Here is a 22,342-nt window from a genome sequence, read left to right on the forward strand (position 1 = left end):
AATTTGCACCATACTTTTAATATATACACATACTGATAAAAGTATCCAAAAAATCTGAAATTTATTATATTTTTATTAGTTTAGTTTGAAATTTTTAAATATATCAATTGAGTTCTAAATTATTTTTACGTTTCACTAATTGAATTTATATGGTCAATTTTAACCGGAAATCGCTGAAGTGAATGCTGACAATTCCCCAAGTAAGTAACGAGCGCTCTCTGCAATTTGTGATATGCATTTGCATCCAAGACCCTAGCAATTCAATATTAGAAACCCATGAGTGCAATAATGTAGCAGGCACCTATAACCGTCCAGCTTAGAGCAACAAGAGAGATAACTAAATTAAGCCCATCAAATGCTAAATGGTTTCAAAAAAAAAAAAACAAGATATAAGAGTCTGAATTGCTGCACTCCGTCAACCAATAAACATGGGGGAAAAGATGCTGCTCTAAAACACATAGAACCAAACAGTGCATGAACCCGAACCACGGTCGGACCTCATCCACCAGCCCGAGCACCTTTGAGTAATCCCCGGCGTCCTTACTTTGGCCCGTCGCCGCACACTTCACGATCATCACCACAAACTCCACCACCGATGGCAACAATCCACCTCTTGCCTTCCCCTTGCTACCAAAATCAATCCTGCGCAGACTCTCTAACAACCTAATGTAGGATGCAAAACATGCAAACCCAAGATCTCCATAATGCACCTGTTTTGGAATCTATCATTCTTGATGCGGAAGTGAAAAGCGATGATCCATGCGCAAGTCCTTCTCCTCTATTGCCCTTTGTATCACTGGCTCAATGAGACGGCCTCCTCACCCTTTAGCGCTAGGTAAACACTCTTTTTGTGAGGATACTTGTGAGAATTAGGGTTTGAGAAGAGACTTAAGTACTATGTAGAGTTTTCAACTAGATCCTCTCATTACGAGTCAGGCTCAACTTGGCCCACACTAGCCAGCTTCATATTAGACTAATTAAGAAACCTTCTATCTCACCTTAGACTAACCCCGTAAAATGGTGAATTACAATATCAATTAATGTAGCCCACATCAGGAAAACTCTTACACCTAAAGCCCTCGCGCACTACGTCCACGTACAGCCCGTAGGACTCGAAGTAACGCATGTATCTGAGCCTCTGGACGTGGACCGAGTAGGGCTTACCGGCCAGTTGAGAGGAGAGCAAGCCGAGAGAGTTAAGGCACAGCCCGTCGGTCTTGAGGAGGCGGGATTGGTCGGGGTGGGGAGTGGAGAGAAGCTTTGGGAGGAGGGATAGGGAGCGGTTGAGGAACGAGAGGTGCTGCTTCGTGAGGGACTGGATCGCACTCTACTGTTGTTGGTGGCCGTCGGCGGTTGAGGCGGAGGGCTTCTTGGGCTTTGCGGCGAGGGTGACGGTGAGGTCGGAGAAGGGGCAGAGGTGATTGGAGAAGCGGGAGTGGATGTTGTCAGAGGATTGGGAGGTGAGTAGGGATTCGAGCTTGGAGAGGAGGGCGGATTAGACTACGTCGAATGCCATTGCAGAGAGAGAGAGAGAGATAGAGAGAAGGGGGAGGTGTGAACAGGGGCTGCCATGGGGCGAAATTGATTTTGAAATGCAACGCGCCTAAAAGTCGGAACTAGAGGTGTGCAACGGAAACTGCCCGAACCGGGACCGGACCGGACCGGCCGGTTTTGGGCGGTTCCCATGGTCGGCGGTCCGGTTCCCGGTTCCTAATCTTGGAACCGGCGACCGGTTGGTCCGGTTCCCGGTTCCAAGGTGGGAACCGGACCAACCGGACCGGAACAAATTTTTTATATATAATTTATATACATATAATATATGAATATTATATATGAAACTTATTGTAATTGGAATTACTCTTGTTGTTACTCTTTATTTATAGAGAAAACTTACTTGTTAGTTTCATAAAGATTGTCTATAAAATCTAAGCCAAGCACAACCTTTAATCACGTTGTTCATGGCTTTTATGCTTAAAATTAAACGTGAAACACATAAACTATGATTGATATTCACACAAGTGAAGTTTGAATATTTTGCACGTGAAAACATGTGTGAGTAGTTTTATTAAATTGTCCAGGAACCGAATTGGATTGATCGGTCCGAAGCATGATCATTCTTTAATAAATGGTCGTTCTTTAGTGAAAAAGAAAGTGTCGATTATGTTGGACCGGACCGGACCGGACCGGAACCGATGGTCTAGTCCGGTTCCCGGTCCTAGGACCAAACGGTCCGGTCCACGGTTCCCAAAATTGGGAACCGATTCTCCCGGTCCGGTTCCCGGTTCCACCTTGGAACCGGACCGAACCGGGAACCAATCACCCCTAGTCGGAACGACGATATTTTGGGAGACCTCCCAAAGGAGCGACTACCCCTTGCACTCCTACTTACGATTGCAATTTAGTCCCTATTTGGTAACCATCCTCGGAATAGCAATTTCTATTTTTTTATTTATTCTGAAAAAAAAAAAAACAGAAATCCATTTGGCAACATTTTTGTTCCCAAGAACAAATTTTTTTTTTTTTTTTTTAGAATAGATTTGGAACAAAATAAAAAAGTAAAACAAAGTTGTTTCTTGTTTCTAGAAACTATGTCAAGAATCAAGCCCAACTTTTTTTTTTTTTTTTTTTTTTTTTTCTTTTTCCTTCTCTCTTCTTCTTCTTCTTCTTCTTCCAGCCCTAGTTGGTCATCGGCCATTGTTGCTGTCGTTGATGGTGGGTGGTGATCAACTGGGTGAGGTTCAACAAGCCTCGACCTTGTCAAATTTGGGTGAGGCCAAGCCTTGTTGGTGGCCAAGTGATTTGGCAAGGCTTAGCCTCGCTAGGCCAGTCTTGCCCAAATCTGGTGAGGCCAAGGCTCGCCATGGCTAGGTGAGCCACCATTGAGCTTGCTAGCCTTGCCTTAGCTCGAGGAGGCTTCGGCAAGCTCGCCGGATCTCGCCTTGTCGGTTACCAGCCATAAAGAATGAGGAAGAATAAGAAAAAAGAAAAATATAATAAAAGTATTAAAAAAATAAGAGAAATAAAACAAATTAAGAATCCTATCAAACACATTTCTATCCCAATAATAGAAATTTTCTATAGTTACCAAATGTGTTTTTTTTTTCTTTAAAAAATTATTCTCGAGAACAAAATCAGAAAAAATCATTTCTGATTAAAAATTATTCGCGAGAACATAATGATTACCAAAAGCACTCTTATTGTCCCTCAACTTGTGGTCAAAAGTGCAATATCGTCCCTAGAGTTTTGATTTATGCAGTATGTTCCAGAACTTTGGTTCAACGTGCAATATCGTCTCTAAATATTCGATATGGTTTGCAAAGCATATAGAAATGTTTAAAAGTTTGGGGACCATGTTAGGTATTGAATGAGAATTCATGGATCATATTGAAAAAATAAAAAATTCATGAATGATATTGCATATTTAGCCAAAGTTTAGGCATCGCATTAAATATGTTAAGAGTTTCATCGACGACATTACACATATATTTCCCTACTTTTAATTACCTAAAATATATAGATTTATTTGCTTTTACAATTTTGACGGGTCTTGACATAATACTGCCTACCACGTTACACCACCAAAGGCACGACCTAATTTCGCAAAACATGGACGAATTTGATTGAACGTTTTAGTTGTAGTTAAAAATGGATATTCTGGTAGTTATACTACTTAATGTTTTTATCATTTGCACATTTACATTTTTTTTTTAGTCAGTCAAACTCCACTCTTATTCTAACTCTTACTCTCAAATTTTTGTCCTATATTCTTACAAGGCCTGGGAATCAAAATTTATATTTGAAACTAAATCGTCTCCACTCCAACCTTCTCTGAGAAAGTGAGGATTCGAACCCCCACCTCTCCTTTCATATTGGAATTGTGGCCATTGGGACAAAACCCCAATGGTTACATTTACTAATTTTCAACACAACATAAGAATCACATAATCTATCCAACAAAGTATGCTGTTGTAAGGATGGTTTGCACACTTCTAAGGACTTTACTGTGAAAAATAGGTTATTGTTACGTCTAATATATGTCAATTCTTCACTAATCACATAGTATATTCTGTTCAAGTAAATGGCGTCCTTGGTATCAAGAAATATTATTTCAAAGTGATAGAAAACATTACTAAAAAAGAATGTATTTCCGCTTGTATAAGAGAAAGAAAAACTATTACATACGAATACTAGAAAGATTATGGACAAAAGGATCAATTTTGCATTCTTAGTTGTATATTTCCTTTCAATTTTTTTTCTAAAATATAATTTTTCAATGCATATAATTATTCAGTGAAGAAAAAGTAATTAAAATTATTACACGTGTAAATATTCAGATTGTGCTGAAGGCACGGGCAATTGACTAGCTTTCTTCAAGACGAATCAACGACCCAAGGAGCCATGCGATTTTATGTTTTTTTCCCTTTTATTTTGATCAATCTTATTTTTTATCCCTATTTTTAAGAGAGTTCTATTTTGGTCCGCATGTTTTATTTTGTCATAATTCCAGTTTTTGCGATTGTTTTATTCTCCCTTCCACTCGTCCTTGTTGTCTTTATGAGTGTAAGTTTTTGGTGCCCCATCTTGTATATTTTGATTCTTAGCTTATATATTCTTACCTTACCAAAAAAAAAAAAAAAAAAACCCTTTAAATGCGAATTTACCTTTTGATCCTTGCATTCTGGCAATGTTGAATGTTCCGTATAGATATTTTCGTAAGAAAAAGAATATTAGCCTCTCCATTATGCTTGAGTAGATAGCCTAATGAATATTTCAAATCAAGATAAACTATAAAATGTGATACCTATTATAGGAGTTCATCGTTTCAATTTGACATGATTAGTTTCACTTGCGTAATGACATTTTTTATTTTGTATTCTACTCTCTTAAAAAAGAAAAAGATTAGGCGGAGTCAAAGTTTGACCGCAGGCTACTCCAGCCGAGCTCGAGCGGCTTGGCTCGAGCCGAGTCTGAGCTTAGGCTGCAATCCTCGGCTAACCAAGTCGAGCTCGATGAAAAGCTAATCGAGCCGAGGTGGGGGTCTTGAGGAGTCAAGCCGAGCTCGAGAAATTAAGCTCTATTGACTCCATTACACATCAATATTTGTTATCATACTACGTTGTTTTTTTTATCGTTTCTTATAACAACGATATCAAATAAGTTTAATCGAATTAAATGAATCGAGAATTATATGACCAAGCTGTCCTGAGCCATATCAGTTTTTTAATCGAGGGATGTTCATATTGGGCGCGTTTGGACAATAAATTAAGCTTGCTCTTGGACCACCATTAAGCACCTTCTAATTTTTCTTTTGTCAAAGGAAATGATGCATAAAAGGATCTATACAAAACATCAGAAATCACCACAACAAACGAAGACCATAAAATTGTAAAACTAAAATCCAGAAATCAAGGTACATCATGAGAGCATGGTCGGTATAAGTAAGCACACATTCATCCTTCAAAAAGAGATTTATAACTACATCTAAGCAAAACAATTGGTGGGTGATAATCGAATCACACATCATTATCATGTTAAACTGGTGACAAAAGCTAAGATGGTGTGAAGACCGTGACTAAGGAGGTAAATCTTTTAAGCAAGTAACTTAAGGACTTGATTAATCTTGGTAAGAAAACCAATGAAAAATAACAAATTAGATCTATAAAATATATTGAAATAAGTAGCTCGATATATATATAAGTGCTTTAATTTGTTGATGAGAGTTGTAACATGCTATTTATGTTATGAGGTGGTGCAAATCGTCAAATATCTAACTTATTAGTTCGTCAAAACGACTAGAGATAAACACATTATATTTTCTTTAAAACTTGGCATGATTGGGTCATAAAATTAAAATGACTCCAGGACCATCACTCTTGATTGGTTTGCCCTACGCTTCTTATAAAAAGAAGAGCTAACAAAAGTTACTCTTTTACTTAGTTAGGTAGTTTAGTTAGCCAATACATATAAAATTCTGAGTGGGGAAATCTTCCATACTTAGCCGGACCTATTTAAGACCATACTCATGATCTCTCACATATGCAATATGTCTTATGGACATGGAATTGGTCATATATCCACGGAAAGTAGCCTATAATTCTATGCTATAGCCAAAGAATTATTAGGTGAACCCACATCCACAAAATACCCTACTTTTTTTTATGGACCTAGTAAGACAAAACAAGAGCTTGGATCGACAACCAAAGATGGATCCTATAAATATTTTCTCAACAGGGTAAAATAATCCACAATTGCATAGAAATGAAATATCTTAATTTGAGGTATAGAAGCAGTTACACGTAGAACTCAAGAATACCCCTCCTCTTTAATTGAGATTTATGAAAAAATTATAACAATGTAGTTGAATTAATCATGCAAAAGGGAATCGCAAGACTTGGGTATATCTTACACCATTTGCATTCCATATCCTATAGACAATGTCTGACTATTTACCAAAATGCCCACTTTTGGACAAGATGAAGTTGCCTCCTCTTTGGCACGTCAACGTGGCTGCCTGTATTTGGGACAATTGTACATCGTACGATTATACAAGGTCAGTCGCTCGTTCAACTCGATCGTCCCCTTCTCCTCTTTTCTCTTCGAGACTTTCTTTCATCACTTCGCTCTCCTTCTGCGATGGCTCTTGAACATCGTCACCCTCCTTAACATCGTTCTTATTAGGAGAGACGACAACGATCTCGATAGATTTAGACTCACCGGGGCTACTCAATGGTACTAACCGATTCGTCTTCTTATCCTCCTTCCTTTTGCCCCATAGCACTGCATAGAGACCGAGTACTATGAGCCCTGACCCTAGAATGCTGCCATAAAAATAGATCGAGAATTTCAGATATCTCGTGTTAATTTATTTGAAGGGTTCAAATACTTTAAAAATATGTGTATATCTATCGATTTATATACCTTCCCATATGCAATTTTTCGTCCAACACCATGACCCTGCCAAGGCCACGGTCACCAGCATCAAAGGATTGAAAATCGACACGAACACCGGTCCTCTCATCCGCACACACCAAGCGATCAGAGTATAGCACAACGCGGAAGCGACTATCCCCTACAACACCACAGGCGAGGATTAGTCGACGATAGGTAACCGGATAATTCGACGGTTCGATATTGAGCCCTAATGAATGTGCACGACATTGGTAAGTAAGGGGCTTGTAGTGGGTACCGAGTATGATACGGTGAGGAGCCTGATGTTCCATCCGAGCTTCCACTGGCTCCAATCCCTCTCTCGGCACAGTGCATAAACCGCCGCTTGGATCGAACCCATGAAGGTCATCAGGGCCGTGCTTGTGTATTGGTGCGGGAAACCTTCGCTCATCTTCGCCTGTCCAAAAGATCATTTTCATTAGGACGACGACACGAAGCGAAGCAAAGGAAAGATCTCACGCAGTGAAACGAAGCAAGGTCAAAGGCGAAAACATGAAGAGACGTATTGGAAAGAAAAGGCGAAGACCCACCTGAATGATCAGCCACGAAGCGTAGCAGAAGCAGCTGGCCACGGCCAGAAGCGATCCCAGGAGGAGATCGCTCGAGCCCTCCTGGCCCCGCTGGGTCGCCGCCACGTGGCGCAGCAGGTTCACGTGCGTTGACCAGAGGTTGACTTCCGCGCCCTTGTAGAACGTGAGTAGCATCGCCCCACCGATCCCCATTAATGTTCCCGCCGCCTTTGCCTTCCCTGCAACCGTCCTCACCCTCACCTTCTCCAACCTAATCTCGATCGACCAACGCGAACATGAAAGAAAACAGCAACCCTCGTCAGAAGAACATCTCAGCTGAAGATCCACATGCTGAGGAAGTTGCATTAGAAAATCCTGTACATACCCAAGAAAAACGGCCAAGACGAAGGTCACGGCAGGGACGAGGTTGGCCATGGCAGAGGCGTAGGTCGCCGATGTCATGGATAAGCTTGCTAGGTACAAATTTTGCCCCATTGATCCCCTGCAGTTCATTCAATCAGAGTCAACAAAGAAGACCAGAAACTTCCCCATGCATGAACACCTGAGCCTTCCGTATTTATGCACTGGAAGTCTGTTTTTTAAAAGAAAAATCTAGTAAACGTTGTATATCTAGTCTGCTGCAGTATATGGAAACATGGCTTTTAGGCTGTTATCACAAGCGCTATCTTCATAGCACCACAAGCCACTAAGCATTTCCCAAATGTTATGGATCAAACAACACGAGGCACTTACCCAAATAACCCACAAAAGAAGGCTTGCACAAGCACTGTCCATGTTATCTTTGGCCTGCTCTTCCTGTTATATGTGAAGGAAGGAAATCAGTATACGCATACGTATTCGAATAGATTGATATCGCAAAGGGAAAATGTATACTCCGTTTGACAAGAGAAGAGTGTGTGACCTTTCTAAGAATAAAGCCAGAGGGGCCAGCAGAGCCGTTGCGAACATGAACCGGTAGGCAATGACCACTGACAGGTTCATCCCGTCGCTTGCGGCAAGCTTGTACAGTATGTTGACGCCGGCAAAAGCAACCTGGACGACCACCATCATCAGTGCGGCCTTCATTTCCTGCCTGGCCTCGAACAAGCGATCGCTCGAAACCCTCTCTCTCTCTCCCCCTCGAGATATCGGTTCCTTGAACGAGTGTGAAGGTATTTTAGGTAAACGCGAAACTTGAAATAAGAAGGGATCTGCTGAATCTTTGTATTGAAAATGAGTAAGAGAGTGAAGAATGGATGATGCAGAAGAGAGAAGCGTCTGTGGGATATATATAATGCAACAGAGAAAGAGGCCACCAGGTGCTTTGCTTGGCTATGTACTCACGTCACAATGCATTAAAGGACCCTCGCACGTGCGATCCCCGGGCTGGCACGTGGCAGGAAGAAGAGAGAGAGAGGGAGAGAGAGTCCATTTGGGTGTTGGCTTCTTCAGTGCGCAGCGGTCAAACAAATCCAAGAAAGTGGAACCGCTTTTTAGGGCAAAAGCATCGCGTGGCTTCACGGATGATCACAATCTCCACTAATTACATGTATAAGTTGATGCGAAGTATTACTTTACTTTACCATTGTGTGCTTAGCTACCCATTCAGGTAGATCAAATTAATTGGATTCCTAAGTTTATTTTGTGCTTCGAGAGCATCTATTTGTCCGCGGAGATTGATTGGGTCAAAAAATTCGGATGCCCTATACCATTAAAAAAAAATACTACGCATTTAAGTCTTAAAATACAAGGAAGCTCACATGCTTTAGTAAATGAGGAGCAGTCGTGTGCACATGCCAAATTGGTGCAGCCTATTAATGTTTACTATTGTGCAGGCTGATTTTATGGATTTAATTTGGTCATGAACCTTTCGATTGATCTAATATAATCCTAATCCTTCCAGTAATGCAATGAAGTTATAAAACCTTTCAACTGATCCATGTAGGATGGGCAACAATGACTAGACCACATTGTTAGCAATGTCAGGAAAGTTTTCCATGCCAAATCACCAATCATGACACGTAGGATGGCTGACGATGAACGGACTGCAACGTTAGCAATTTCAAGGGAAGAGAGATTTGGTCGGGAGGACTCAATTGCATTTTCACACAAAAGTTTAGGTATATTGTATTAACTAAAAGGTTCATGATTTAAATTGAAATTTATACAATGGATTTAGGACTAGAATATCAAATTTTCTTATATTCTCCTCCAATTAACTAGAAAAGATACTCACATAGTTAAGAAAAATGTGGAAAAGAAGAATATAGTTTTTTTTCGATATGTAGTAATGAGGAATACACAAGCTTATTTATAAGCAATATGAGATGGTTATCTAAGGTAAAAAAAATTAAACATAATATGAAATATAATTAACCAAGGATATGCTATATTAAAGGGGATTTATGCATAATCCTGAGAAATATTCTGGATCAACTAATATCCTAATATTGCTAACATCCCTTCAAACGCAAGATAAGTTGAAACAAATCGAGTTTGAAAAATAATCCGAACAACGTCACAAAAATCTTCGATTAAAATAAGCTCAACGAATCAAAGACGAGGTGGCGTGGCTATATCAAGCAGAATAAGCCAGACATTGCTAAGCAAAGGATACCATGCAAAGACATGTCTTTGCGGTGTCAAAATATACCTCCATTGAAAATAAAAGCTCAACTTGGCTATGCATTAGAGACATCCTAACACAATCACCGTGGCACTTGCTTAGACAAGAATAATACACTTGGGTGAACATTGTCGAGCTGCAGGGATTGATTTATTTGCTTGAGATGCATGGGTGTGCCGTTGAGAATGATAAAGTAGAAAAAATAGAATTGAGAAATTTCAAAGGTGCACCAGGTGCGTGGTGCATGGGGTGTGAAGTGCACTAGAATTGCCTCTTCGATACCAATTTAAAAAGACATTCTCTATCAAACGACATATATGCATAATACTGAGAGCCACGAGGAATCAACTAAATATTGCTAACACTTACATATGGACGGGATGATGCCAGGGCAATCTTTTAGGTGCAGTTTTTCCTTGTGGATGCATGTAGACACGCCAAAAAGATACATGCTATATTTTCTTCCATCATCTATCTTCTTTTCATGGGGTGGCTGACTAAGTTTGGGTATGATAGCACTGTTAGGAATCGCCGTTTTTTCTTCCATCATCTATGTTCTTTTCATGGTTTGGTTAAGTTTGTCTTTGATAGCACTATTTGAGATTCGCTGCAAAATCATAGGAAAATAGTGTAAAAGCGAGGAAAAAATGGAGATGCAAGGCTTCTATCCCGGTTCATCTTTAAATTAAGGTTATTTCTAACAGAAGATTCTACAATAATTAATATCTCTTGCTCTCGATTACATCATTCAATTATAAGAAAAAAAGAATATACATACACACCTGCCAAGTTGCTATTCATGGCTCAGGTCAAAATTATCAATAAAATATGGGTTCGGACTATAAAAGTTCTCTAGCATCTTGGGGGTGTTGTTCTCGCAACTCCCGAACCCTGCACGCTCATCGGGGAGTTGGGACTCCTGTGCCATTTTGTCGATGAAAAGTATAAATCACACCGCAACAAAGATTCTATCACGACATTCCTCTCGCATTTTATTTATAGAGTCGAGTCAGGGCTGTACAAGGATGACAACAAGTGAAGAAATTATGAGGCACGTGAAAAAGAAATGAAAATAATAAATGGCGGCACGGGCGGGCACGCGGGTGGGAAAACGTCTGGCGTGACGTTATTGAACGGAGGGTTACCGTGGGATGGCGCTCCTCTCATGCAATTCGGGCGTCGACGTTGGCTTCGACGTCCCTTCCTTTCGAGCACGTGCACCGGCGACTGTGCTTGTCCCAAAAGAGTTCGTGTCGGGTCGCGTTGCTTTCCACTGCCCCCCTTTTGACTATTTTTTCACTCCACTAACGGAAGCCGCAGCCAATCTGGCCTTTCGGATTTGAGACCTAATTTGTCTTTTGTTTCGATCTTTACTAAGCACTCGATTCCACGAACCGTCTCGTATTGTCCTTAATGGACCGCTGAATTTGCACCGTATTTTTAATATATATACACACATATTGATAAATTTGTCCAAAAAATCTTAAATTTATTATACTTTTATCAATTTAATTCAAATTTTTTTAATTATGTTAATAGAGTCCTAAATTATTTTTATGTTTCCCTAATTGAGTTCATCATGTCAATTTTAACTGGAAATCGCTGAAATGAATGTTGACAATTCCCTAGGTAATTAACAAGCCCTCTCTCCAATTGGTCATATGCATTTGCATCCAAGACCCTAGCAATTTAACATCATAAACCCATAAGCGTAGTAATGTAGCAGGGATCTATAACCATCCGGCTTAGAGGAATAAAAGAGATGACTAAATTACGCCCATCGCATGCTAAACGATTTAAAAAAAGACAAGATATAGGAGTCTGAATTGCTGCACTCCGTCAGGCGAATAAACAGGGCGGAAAAAGATGCTTCTCTAAAATACAGAAATCCAAAGGGTGCACGAACCCGAACCACAATCGGACCTCATCCACCAGCCCGAGCACCTTCGAGTAATCCCCAGCGTCCTTACTTTGCCCCGCCGCTAAACACTTCACGATCATCACCACCAACTCCACCACCAACACTGCGAATTCCCCTGCGTCCTTACTTTGCACTCAACTCGCAACTGCAATTTTTTTTTTTTTTGTTTTTTTTATAGAAATTATAGAACAAATGATCTATGAATTTTTGATCCAATGTGTAGTGTCGTTTCTAAAATTTCAATTTATGCAATGTAATATCTAAACTTTGGCCAATGTGTAATATCATTTTTAGACTTTTAGTTTGTTTTTACGTGGTTCATGAATTATTGATAAATGTTTAATATAATTCATGAATTATATAAAGATATCTAAAAGTCCAAAGGACCACATTAAGTATTGGACAAGAGTTTTTAAGGACTATATTGAAATAATTAAAAGTTCCCAAACAATATTACACATTTAATCATAATTCAGGAATCACATTAAATAAATTAGAACTTCATAAATGACATTGCAAATATATAAATTTAGTATTTTTCCAAGTTTTAATTACCTAAGATACATAGGTTTATTTGTTTTTACAATTTTGACATGATGCTACCTACCACATTACAGCATAAAAGGCACGACTTAATTTCACATAAAATCGACGAATTTGGTCAAATATTTTAACTGTGGTTAAAAATGGATATTCTGGCACTTGTGCCTAATGTCCTTATCATTTGCACACTTACTAATTTTCAACACAGCATGAGAATCTCATAATCTATCCCCGTGTTGAATTTGATAGAGTGGGTACTTCTTAAAATCCATGTTAGCTATTTTGATAAAACATTCGATGATCGATTCATCTTCAAGTTTAATTGTGCTGTTGAAATCAATCAATTTAATATAAGTTACTATGTATAGGATAAGGTATTCGTTCCTGTAGGTATTGCGTGGTATATGAAATGCACATTGCTAGTGTACTTAATGTATGCTGATATGTGTATGGTTTATACACTTGAGGACTTTATTCAGAAAAACAGGTTATTATTACATCTCATGTTGTCAATTCTTCACTAATTGCATAGCATATAGTAGTTGAAGTGAATGGCGTCCTTGGTATCAAGAAATATTCTTTCCAAGCAAGAGAAAACATTACTAAAAAAAAATGTATTTCCACTCATTTGAGAGAAAGAAAATTAGTACATATGAATACTAGAAAGACCACGGACAAAAGGATCAGTTGTGCATTCTTAATTGTGTATTTCCTTTAATCTTTTTTGCTAAAATATCGTTTCAACGCAAATAGTTATTAAGTGAAGAAAAAATAATTAAAATTATTATAGTAGAAATATTCATATTGTGCCGAAGGCACGAGCAGTTAACTAGTTCTCTTCAAGACCAGTCAACGACTCAGGGAGCCCAGCGATTTTATTTTTTATTTTTTATTTTGATAAATCATACTTTCGATTTCTATGTTTTTCAGAAAGTTCAATTTTGGTCCCCATGTTTTATTCGGTCATACTTCTAGTTTTTGTGATCCTTACTTGTACGAGCATTTAAATGCAATTTTACACGTTGATCCTTGCATTTTGGCAATGTTGAATTTTAGTCCGTGTACTTGTTTTTGTAAAAAAAATGAAAATTAGTCTCTATATCATTCTTCAAAAGATAACCTAATTAAAAAGTCAAATCAAGACAAACTATTAAAACGTGATACCTATTATTCAAGTTCATCAAATAAATTAACAAGTGATGGCGTCCTTATTTCGCGTTCATATCATATAAACATAAACTACTCATGTGCGAAAAAAAAAAAAATTGCTCATGAACCTAGAGTTGTGAATGATTTGTAAAGTATTTCTAAAAGAAAATCGTTTATATTATTTATAAAAATGAATGAGTGAAATATATTTCCATCATTTACAAAATATTTTGCTATAAATTACTATTGATGATAAAAATATTTTTCACTAAACTGAATACTATGTCAAATATTTTTTTTTTAAAAGTAATCAGTTTACTTTTTAAAAAAATTATCTTACGAAAAACAAATACAATATTAAATTATAATAGTTTCCAACATTAGGTCGTTGACTCGTTATGACAAAAAAAAAAAAAATGGGAAGCACAATTTTCTGGAAACAACTCTGGGAAACGGACCAATCCAACCCGATAAATACATATGATAGTTGTGTTTTCGCCATGTCAGGGTGGGGGGTGTTTTCTGCACTCATCTAATTAATATTCGTGCAAACATTTTTTTCCCGTGAGTAAGAGAAAATTCCGTGCATATTAACAGTGAATAGTAAAATATGGAAATTAAAAGAAATCCCCTAATTACGAAAAAGCAAAACTCCCGAAGTCAAACTCTCTGCAATGTCTCGTTTTCTTATAGTCTCAGTACATAATTCATTGATTGCAAGCATGCAATTCATTTCCAGTCGATCGGAAGATGAAAATCAAGGCTCCGATCAGCAGTGAGGATTGCCAATCAGTTATTCGTCAGCGATCGAACGGGGAGCGATCTCAGCCCACGTTTCCCTCCGCCGCTGAGAGGTCTGCGCATCGGAGAAAAAAAAAATATAATAATAAAGACTGAACCTTTCACATGCAGACTTCCCCATAATGTCGGACGACCAAATTCAAGTTTAGTCAAGCAAGAGTCAGCGGGCGTCATTGATCAAAGCCGGGGGTGTTCACATTGATTATCTATCTTACCCAGTTCATCAAGAGATGCATCAAGTGCTAAATTACAGATACTATGATCGTCTTATTGCTAATCCAAGCATCTCGGATTCATTGCCATGTTGTGTCATCCTAACTAATGTGAGGGATTGGGTATGAACCCGACACCGTCTGGAGCGCATGGATATTCCCACAATCTCGATCAATATATTTGTAAAGAAATGACCAGAGGCCTTGGTTTTTTGCAACATCAAGTACAAAATTTCTGATGGTGTCCAGGATAGTTCTTTCATTGCCATGCTTAGACTAGGGTGTCAATGAGTCGGGCCAAGCCGGGTTCTCATGATACCCGATCACCGACCCAAAACCTCAAAGGGGCACACTTGACCCAACCCAAGACCCCAATATCATATAATCCAAGGTTTAGTAGGTCGGGCTAGCGCTGATTAGCTAAAGCTCAAATCTAGAGTTTCGTCTTGCTAGTTGTTGATGAGCACATGCATAGGGAGAAGGGCAGAGAAAAGGGAGATTAGGCTGTGCTCTGGGGTGTAAAAACCTGCACCGGTCTGGCCCAATCTGACCCCAATCCAACAATATCAACATCTAAAAATCCCTACAGACTAACGCCCGGACCCTAAAATTTCACGCGGGCTTTTTCAACACCTCTATTTTAGAGGGCCACCGGAGACCACGAGGACTAAAACCAAACCAAATTCACACATTCGGGGCTAAAAAAAAAGATATACCAAATCCACAGATCGGGACTAAAATGACAACAAATCCACTCGTACGGGGCAAAACTGGAAACGGCAAAACATGCATAAAACGCGAGGGAGAGAGAGACCTGGTCCGCACTTGATCTGGCACTTGCGGTCGCACCACGCCATCAATGATGCAGCCCGCATTGAAGACCAGCTCTCTCGACCAAGAGGATCGGCCCGCATTCAAGCTCAATGAAACCGAGAAGCCATATCGACATCTTGAGTCCATCCCGAAGCTGGAAAGACACCTTGGGAGCCATAAAGACGTTATGCTTTTACTATTTCTCCTAGTTTTAATGCCCTGTCTTTATTTCTCCTAGTTTCAATGTTCTGTCTTTATTTCTTTGACTATATAAGCCATCCAATTTCTTGTAAAAGACGAACGATTTTTGATTAATGAAAAAACTTTGCTTTGAAGCAAGTCAACCTTGTTTTAATGCTCTGTATTTATTTCTTTGACGATATAAGCCATCTAATTTCTTGTAGAAAACGAATGACTTTTAATTAATGAAAAAAAATTTGCTTTGAAGCAAGTATCGTGAACCTTGTAGAGTTCATCCTTTTGAACCTAGAAAATTTTTCACTCCGTTCTTGAAGAGTCGGAGCTTTTGAAATGTGCACCCTTGAATTCGAGTTGCAGTCATCGATCTAGAAGAATCGGTGCCCCCTCAACTTCCTTGGAGGCCTAGAAGAGCAACCAACGGAGTTTCTATCTTTTCCTATTCCGTTCGTTATTTCCAACCTAATTTCGACCATCTTATTTCAAAAAACCCAAAACATAGAAATTTTAGATCCAGAAGTCTTTGTTTATTGGGCTTTGGAATCAGGTCGATCATACGATTGTTCTCCTAAGCTTGCGCAGTGCTGAAATTTCTGTTCGTCCTGTTTTCCCGTGTGTAAGTCACTCTCCCGATCCTACTGTTTGAGAAAGCCTATCCTTGGCTTGCATCAATCAGCCTTGCTGCACAGTTCGCGAAAAAAGAAAATATGCCATTTACCGCTAAAATCCTTCGAGAATCCTTCTCAGATCCAACCAACCGGTGAAGGGAAGCGAAAAGCTACTCACCGTTGGGCTGAACGCACGCGGTGGAGCAAGCATCGTTGCAATCCACGGCGGCGGACTCGATGGCGACGTCCATCCGTGAGAACACCGCGGTCAGGATCAGCACCGCCAGCAGCATCTCCTTAGTCTTCATCTTCATCGCCATCATCCTCGTAGCTTTTCCTCGGTCTTTTTCAGTGGATGGAGAAGGGAGTGTCGAGAGGTTGGGGTGGACCTTTACAGAGGATCGATCCGCTGGAGTGACGATTTTGCCCGCGCCCCGTGCCGGAAACTACGGGACTGCCATGCTAGTGGATGTGAAGCGAAGCCCCCGATGTTGAATCTGGATCCTCGAATGCACCGTTCGGATTGCGTGCGTCAGACACGTAGGCGGAGTCAAAGTTTGACCGTCCTCTACTAGAGCCGAGCTCGAGCCGAGTCTGAGCTTCGGCTGCAATCGTCGGCTAACCGAGTCAAGCTCGATGAGAGAGCTCTATTGACTTCATCACACATCGATATTTATTATCGTAGGAGGCAGTTTGTATCGTTTCTTGTTACAATGATATCTTACAAGTTTGATCAAATTAAATGAATCAAGAATTATATGATCAAGTCATGCTGAGCCATATTAGTTTTTTAATCGAGAGATGTTTGTATTGGGCGCATTTGGACAATAGATTAAGCTTGCTCTTGGACCATCATTTATCACTTTCTAATTTTTCCTTTGTCAAAGAAAATGATACATAAAGGCTCTATACAAAATATTAGAAATCACCGCAACAAACCAAGCCCATAAAATTGTAAAATTAAAATCCAAAAATCAAGGTTCATCATGAGAGCATGACCAGTATAAGTAAGTACGCACTCATCCTTCAAAAAGAGATTTGTGACTATATCTAAGCAAAACGATTGGTGGTTAATAACCGCATCACACATTATTATCATGTTAAACCGGTGACAAAAGCTAAGATGGTGTGAAGATTGTGACTAAGGGGGTGAATCTTTTAAGCAATTAACTTAGGGTGCGCATGGTAAACTTCCCCAGCCCAAGAATTTCTATTATTCTCTTCCCCAGAATGTTTGATAACGGCAAGTTAGTTTTTTGTTCCTGGGAACAAAAAGTTAGCCCGGGAATGGTTTTGGAATAGAAATGAGAAGTAAAAAGAAGTTGCTTCTTGTTCCCAGGAACAAGTTTAAGAAATAAGTGAATTTTTTTTTTCTTTTATTCTTCTCTTGCTGACTGCCATTGACTGCCCTTGACCGCCGCCTGCCGTCACCCGCCGCCACCGCTGCCGCCGTTAACCGATCGCTGCCGCTGCCGGCCGCCGGTCGCTGCCGCCAACCGCCGCCATCGACCGCCGCCGCTGGTCGCCGCCACCGCCACACGTTGTCGCCGGCCGACCGCCGCCCGCCAACCGCCGCCGCCGATGGGTCGTGCGATGGCGATCGGTGGCGGCGATTGGTGGGCGGCGGTCGGCCGTGACAACGTGCGGCGGCGGCGGCGGTCTACCGGCAAAAATAAAAAAACAAATAAATATAAAAAGAAACTATTTTTTACCAAACGCATTTCTATTCTTTTTCTATTTCTAGAGTAAAAATTTTGTGTAGTTACAAAATGGGTTTTTTTACATAGAAATTGTTCCCCAGAATAGAAATAGAAAAGAACTATTTCTGAAAAAAAATTGTTCCCCAGCCAAGAAATGTTACCGTGCGCAGCCTTAGTGGCTTGATTAATCTTGGTAAGAAAACTGATGAAAAGTAACAAATTAGATCTATAAATATATTGAAATAGGTAGCTCGAAATATATATATACATACATACACACATGTATGTATGTATATATATGTATAAAATGTGCTTTAATTTGTTGATGAGAGTTGTAACATGCTATTTATGTTATGAGGTGGTGCAAATCGTTAATTATCTAACTTATTAGTTCGTCAAAACTACTAGAGATGAATGCATTATATTTTCTTTAAAACTTGGTTTGATTGGGTCATAAAATTTAAATGACTCCGAGACTATCACTCTTGATTGGTTTGCCCCTTTACTCTAAATTTGACATGCTTCTTATAAAAAAGGAGAGCTAACTAAAGTTACTCTTTTACATAGTTAGGTAGTTAGCCAATACATATAAAATTCTGAGTGAGGAAATCTTCCATACTTAGCTGGACCTATTTAAGACCATACTAACGATCTTTGACAAATGCAATATGTTTTATGGACATAAAATTGGTCATACACATTATGCCATAAAGTAATGTATCACGTTGTATATCCATGGAAAGTAGCTAATAATTCCATGCTATAGCCAAATAATTATTAGGCAAACCCACATCCACAAAATACCTTACTGGTTTCACGGACCTAGTAAGATGGAAGAAGAGGCTGGCTGGACAGCCAAAGATGGATCCTATAAATATTTTCTCAATAGGGTTAAATAATCCACAATTGCATAGAAATGAAATATATTAATTTGAGATATAGAAGCAGTTACACGTAGAACTCAAGAATACCCTTTTAATTGATGTCACGCCCGAACCCCAAGCGCGTGCCCATCCCTCTCTGGTTGATAATAATTTGCGACTTCTCAGGACGAGTCGCCGACCCTTTTTATTTTATTGCACATGCGGAAGCGAAAAGAAATCCCCTGACAGTAATCATCTCGGGATAGAAAAGCAGGACAATAGATTCACAAACAAACATGCTTTTATATATATATATATTGAGTCATGTACAAAGGTCTATGGCCCAAAATACTACAAAAGACTAGCCTTCCAAAAAGAAGCGGTCCTAACTGACCTACGCTTCCAATCACCTCCTCTCAGCTCCAGGCCCTCCACTCAATGACCCTGAAAATGTTGTCCCACAACGGGGTGAGATATCATCTCAATGAGTCTAAGCTCTAAACCCCAATTAGGAGGGAAATATGCCAAGAAGCGTCCTAAGCACGCAATCACACAATCAATGAGACTTACCTCGTCTCAACTACACCCTGCAGGTCAGCACAGTTCATATCACAAATCAGAGCATCACTCAAGCTCAATTAATTGGAACACAATACTCAATTTATCAAGCGTTCCTAGTTTTGATCTCGGCATATAGCACGGCCTACTCTCAGTTCGGCGGTTTTCTGGCATTGCCAGGCTTCGTTTCACCCCATTGAGCATGGCACGTCTCTTTATCAGATGGCTTTCCCGAAGAAGCATAGGGTCCAGAATCAACTGCAACCGGCTTCCCGTTGTCCAAGGGGTATCCCAAATAGGGATAATGTCTAACTCAACAGCCCGGGACGATTTCTCTCAACCATCACACAATCACTCAAATATGGCCCAAGGCACCGTGCATTACACTCAAATGCTTCAATTAAAATGGTGAGCCTGGCATTTTTCTTCGTATTAGAAATTCACATGAAATTACTTGTGTGTGGGTACACGGTCAACTTGACCCAGAAAAATTGATATTCTTCCTTTTTGAAATCCCACTATTTCATATAGTACAAAAAAAAAAAAAAAACTATTTTCGGTGCCAAAACTCGACACTTAGGATTTTCTGAATAAATATTGGAAATTCACAATTTTGGAATTAAATACCAAAGATCCAATCGGCACTCGGTTTGCATAATTTAACACTCAATTGCAGAAATTAATCACACCATTGCAATCAGCACGAAATTCCGGTCACCGGCTATCTCGGCCTAATTTCCGGAAAAATAATTAATAATTATATAATTACTGAAATTAATTAAATAAATCAATTTAACTTCTAAAAATACTAACCTAGGCCAGAATCATTAAATTAATAACAAATACGGACCCGAAAAATTCCCGAACCCTTCTAGATAAATAGTACAATTTATTTAGGCCTTAGCTAAATCATGCTAACCACCTAACATGCTCAATTCAATGATTACATTTAATTTAATCAACTAACCACATAATTCCTAATAAAATAAATCTAAACACCCCTTAAACGTTATTAGCCTACTAAGTAGAGTTTAGAGTATAAACTCACCGGTGTATCGCAAAAACCGATTCACCGCGACGAAGACTCAACGGCGGCCGAAATCTTAATTTTCGGCGATGTCGGCGAACTCTTGGACCGGGCCTAAAACTTGGCCCAACAAATCTCAGCCCAAGTCTAAGATTTGCTTTTGAAATTGGACTGGGCTTGAGTTGCTTCGCGGACTTCAATTAACTCGGGCTTGGAAAGGCTGAGTTGGGCTCAAATTCAAGTGGGCCTTAAGCTTGCAATGGAATTTGGCCTGAGCTTGAATCACTTGGGCTTTGCTGGGTTGAACAAAATGGGCTGATTTTTTATGGGCCTGACTTCGTTTGGACTTCAAATGGAAATGTGAAACTCGCTGGCTTGCGGCAGAATTCACGTGGGCTTGGACTTGAAGACACGATGGGCTGATACGGGCTGAAGAAATGAAGCTGGGCTTCGTGCGTTGTTGCTAATCCACGTGTGGGCTTCGCTGGCAGCTTCGGTTGGCGAGATGGAGATGCTGAGTCGGTGGTAGAAGACAAACGACCATGGAGCAGCAGGGTTTTGTCGCTGGCTTCGCGAGGACGAGACGAAGATGCTGTAAAGATGGGCCTCCGGTTGGAGGCTTTGACCTCGTGCTGTCCAAGTAAGGACACGAAGAAGGTGGGGGTAGGCGCGCAGCTTGCGGAGTCCACAAATGTGCTGAGGTTGACCGGTTGGATGGAGATCTCAGTGCACTTGCTTCGTGGCAACTAATGGGGCAGGAAATGGAGCTGGATCCGTGAAGCGCGAGATGGATCCGAGGCAGGCGACGTCGTGGGCATGAAGCGCTGCGGGGACACCTCGGCGAGCGAAGACGTGCGGCAAGGAGTCAGCAAATTTTGAGGAGCTCGTTGGTTGACTGAGGGGATTTCGGTGGGATGAGTGGCCTCGGTGAAAAGAGTTGAAGAAGAAAAATGAAACACGAAATAGGAACAAAAGAAGTTGAGGCCGAATGAAGATAGGGATTCGAAGAAGAGAGGGGGAGGCTTCAGAATTCAGTGGTATATATAAAAAAAATAGAAAGAAGCAGAAGCAAAAGAGATAAGAATGGAGAGGGGATCGCGGAGATGGGACCGGTGAAGCAAGCTTGTCCAAGAAGCTTGAACAAGAAAGGAAAATAGTCAACAAGCCTTAGCCCTTGCATTAATTACTTGTCCCCTAATTCTTTCTAGCCAAATAAATCCCACAATTATCCAAATTTTGCTGCAAAGGTTGCTGCTCTTCCATAATTCCGAATTTCATTCAAAAAGTCTCCAATTTCTTCATGAAATTCCCCAATCTGACGTCCAATTTCAATAAAGAAAAAGCCCGTAAAACTTCTACAGGTGCCTCTCATCATAGAGCTCAACTTGTAAGCCCAAATTTCCTTCAAATGAGTCTATCTGAATTTCCGTTAATTTTCCGTAACGTCCGATTCGATTTTCTGTAAAAATCTCGGAATCTCTGAAAAATCTTCGGAGAATGAGTCGACGTTCCTAAAATAGGTCGTGACACCACAGAACTTTCAATTTCTGAAATCGGGTTCAAATTCGTCGTTTCCGGCGCGCTTTTAGCGTCACCTAGTCTACCGGGTAACTTTTAGGAATTTTTGGTGCAATTGACCCGTGATCGATTTATCTCGAGTCACAATGTACATCTTTAACACATTGACGACTCTCAATTGTCGTGAAAATCTCAAGGTTTTAAATATGAACACAGGGTACCCAAAACGATAGAAAATCAATTTAGTGCCGATCAATGAGAATTTTGCAATCAGGTGGAATCACCCACATTTTGATCACCTATCTCACTCGAATCGACCTATCTCTGATCTCCGATTAATTTTTAATT

The 22,342-nt window shown here is 40.0% G+C and overlaps 1 protein-coding gene across 1 annotated transcript; it reads right to left on the reverse strand.

Annotated features, from left to right (window-relative positions):
* Nucleotides 1–6,541: 6,541 nt before the first annotated feature.
* Nucleotides 6,542–12,084, reverse strand: LOC104455027 (WAT1-related protein At1g68170). Its single transcript, XM_010069888.2, is given in 9 exon segments — nt 6,542–6,818; nt 6,919–6,952; nt 6,955–7,069; nt 7,187–7,345; nt 7,479–7,728; nt 7,843–7,959; nt 8,211–8,273; nt 8,380–8,677; nt 11,967–12,084. Coding segments are annotated over 9 exon segments (1,431 nt in total).
* Nucleotides 12,085–22,342: the final 10,258 nt, after the last annotated feature.

Source organism: Eucalyptus grandis, chromosome 7, assembly GCF_016545825.1.
Source record: "Eucalyptus grandis isolate ANBG69807.140 chromosome 7, ASM1654582v1, whole genome shotgun sequence".
Classification (NCBI taxonomy): Eukaryota; Viridiplantae; Streptophyta; class Magnoliopsida; order Myrtales; family Myrtaceae; genus Eucalyptus; species Eucalyptus grandis.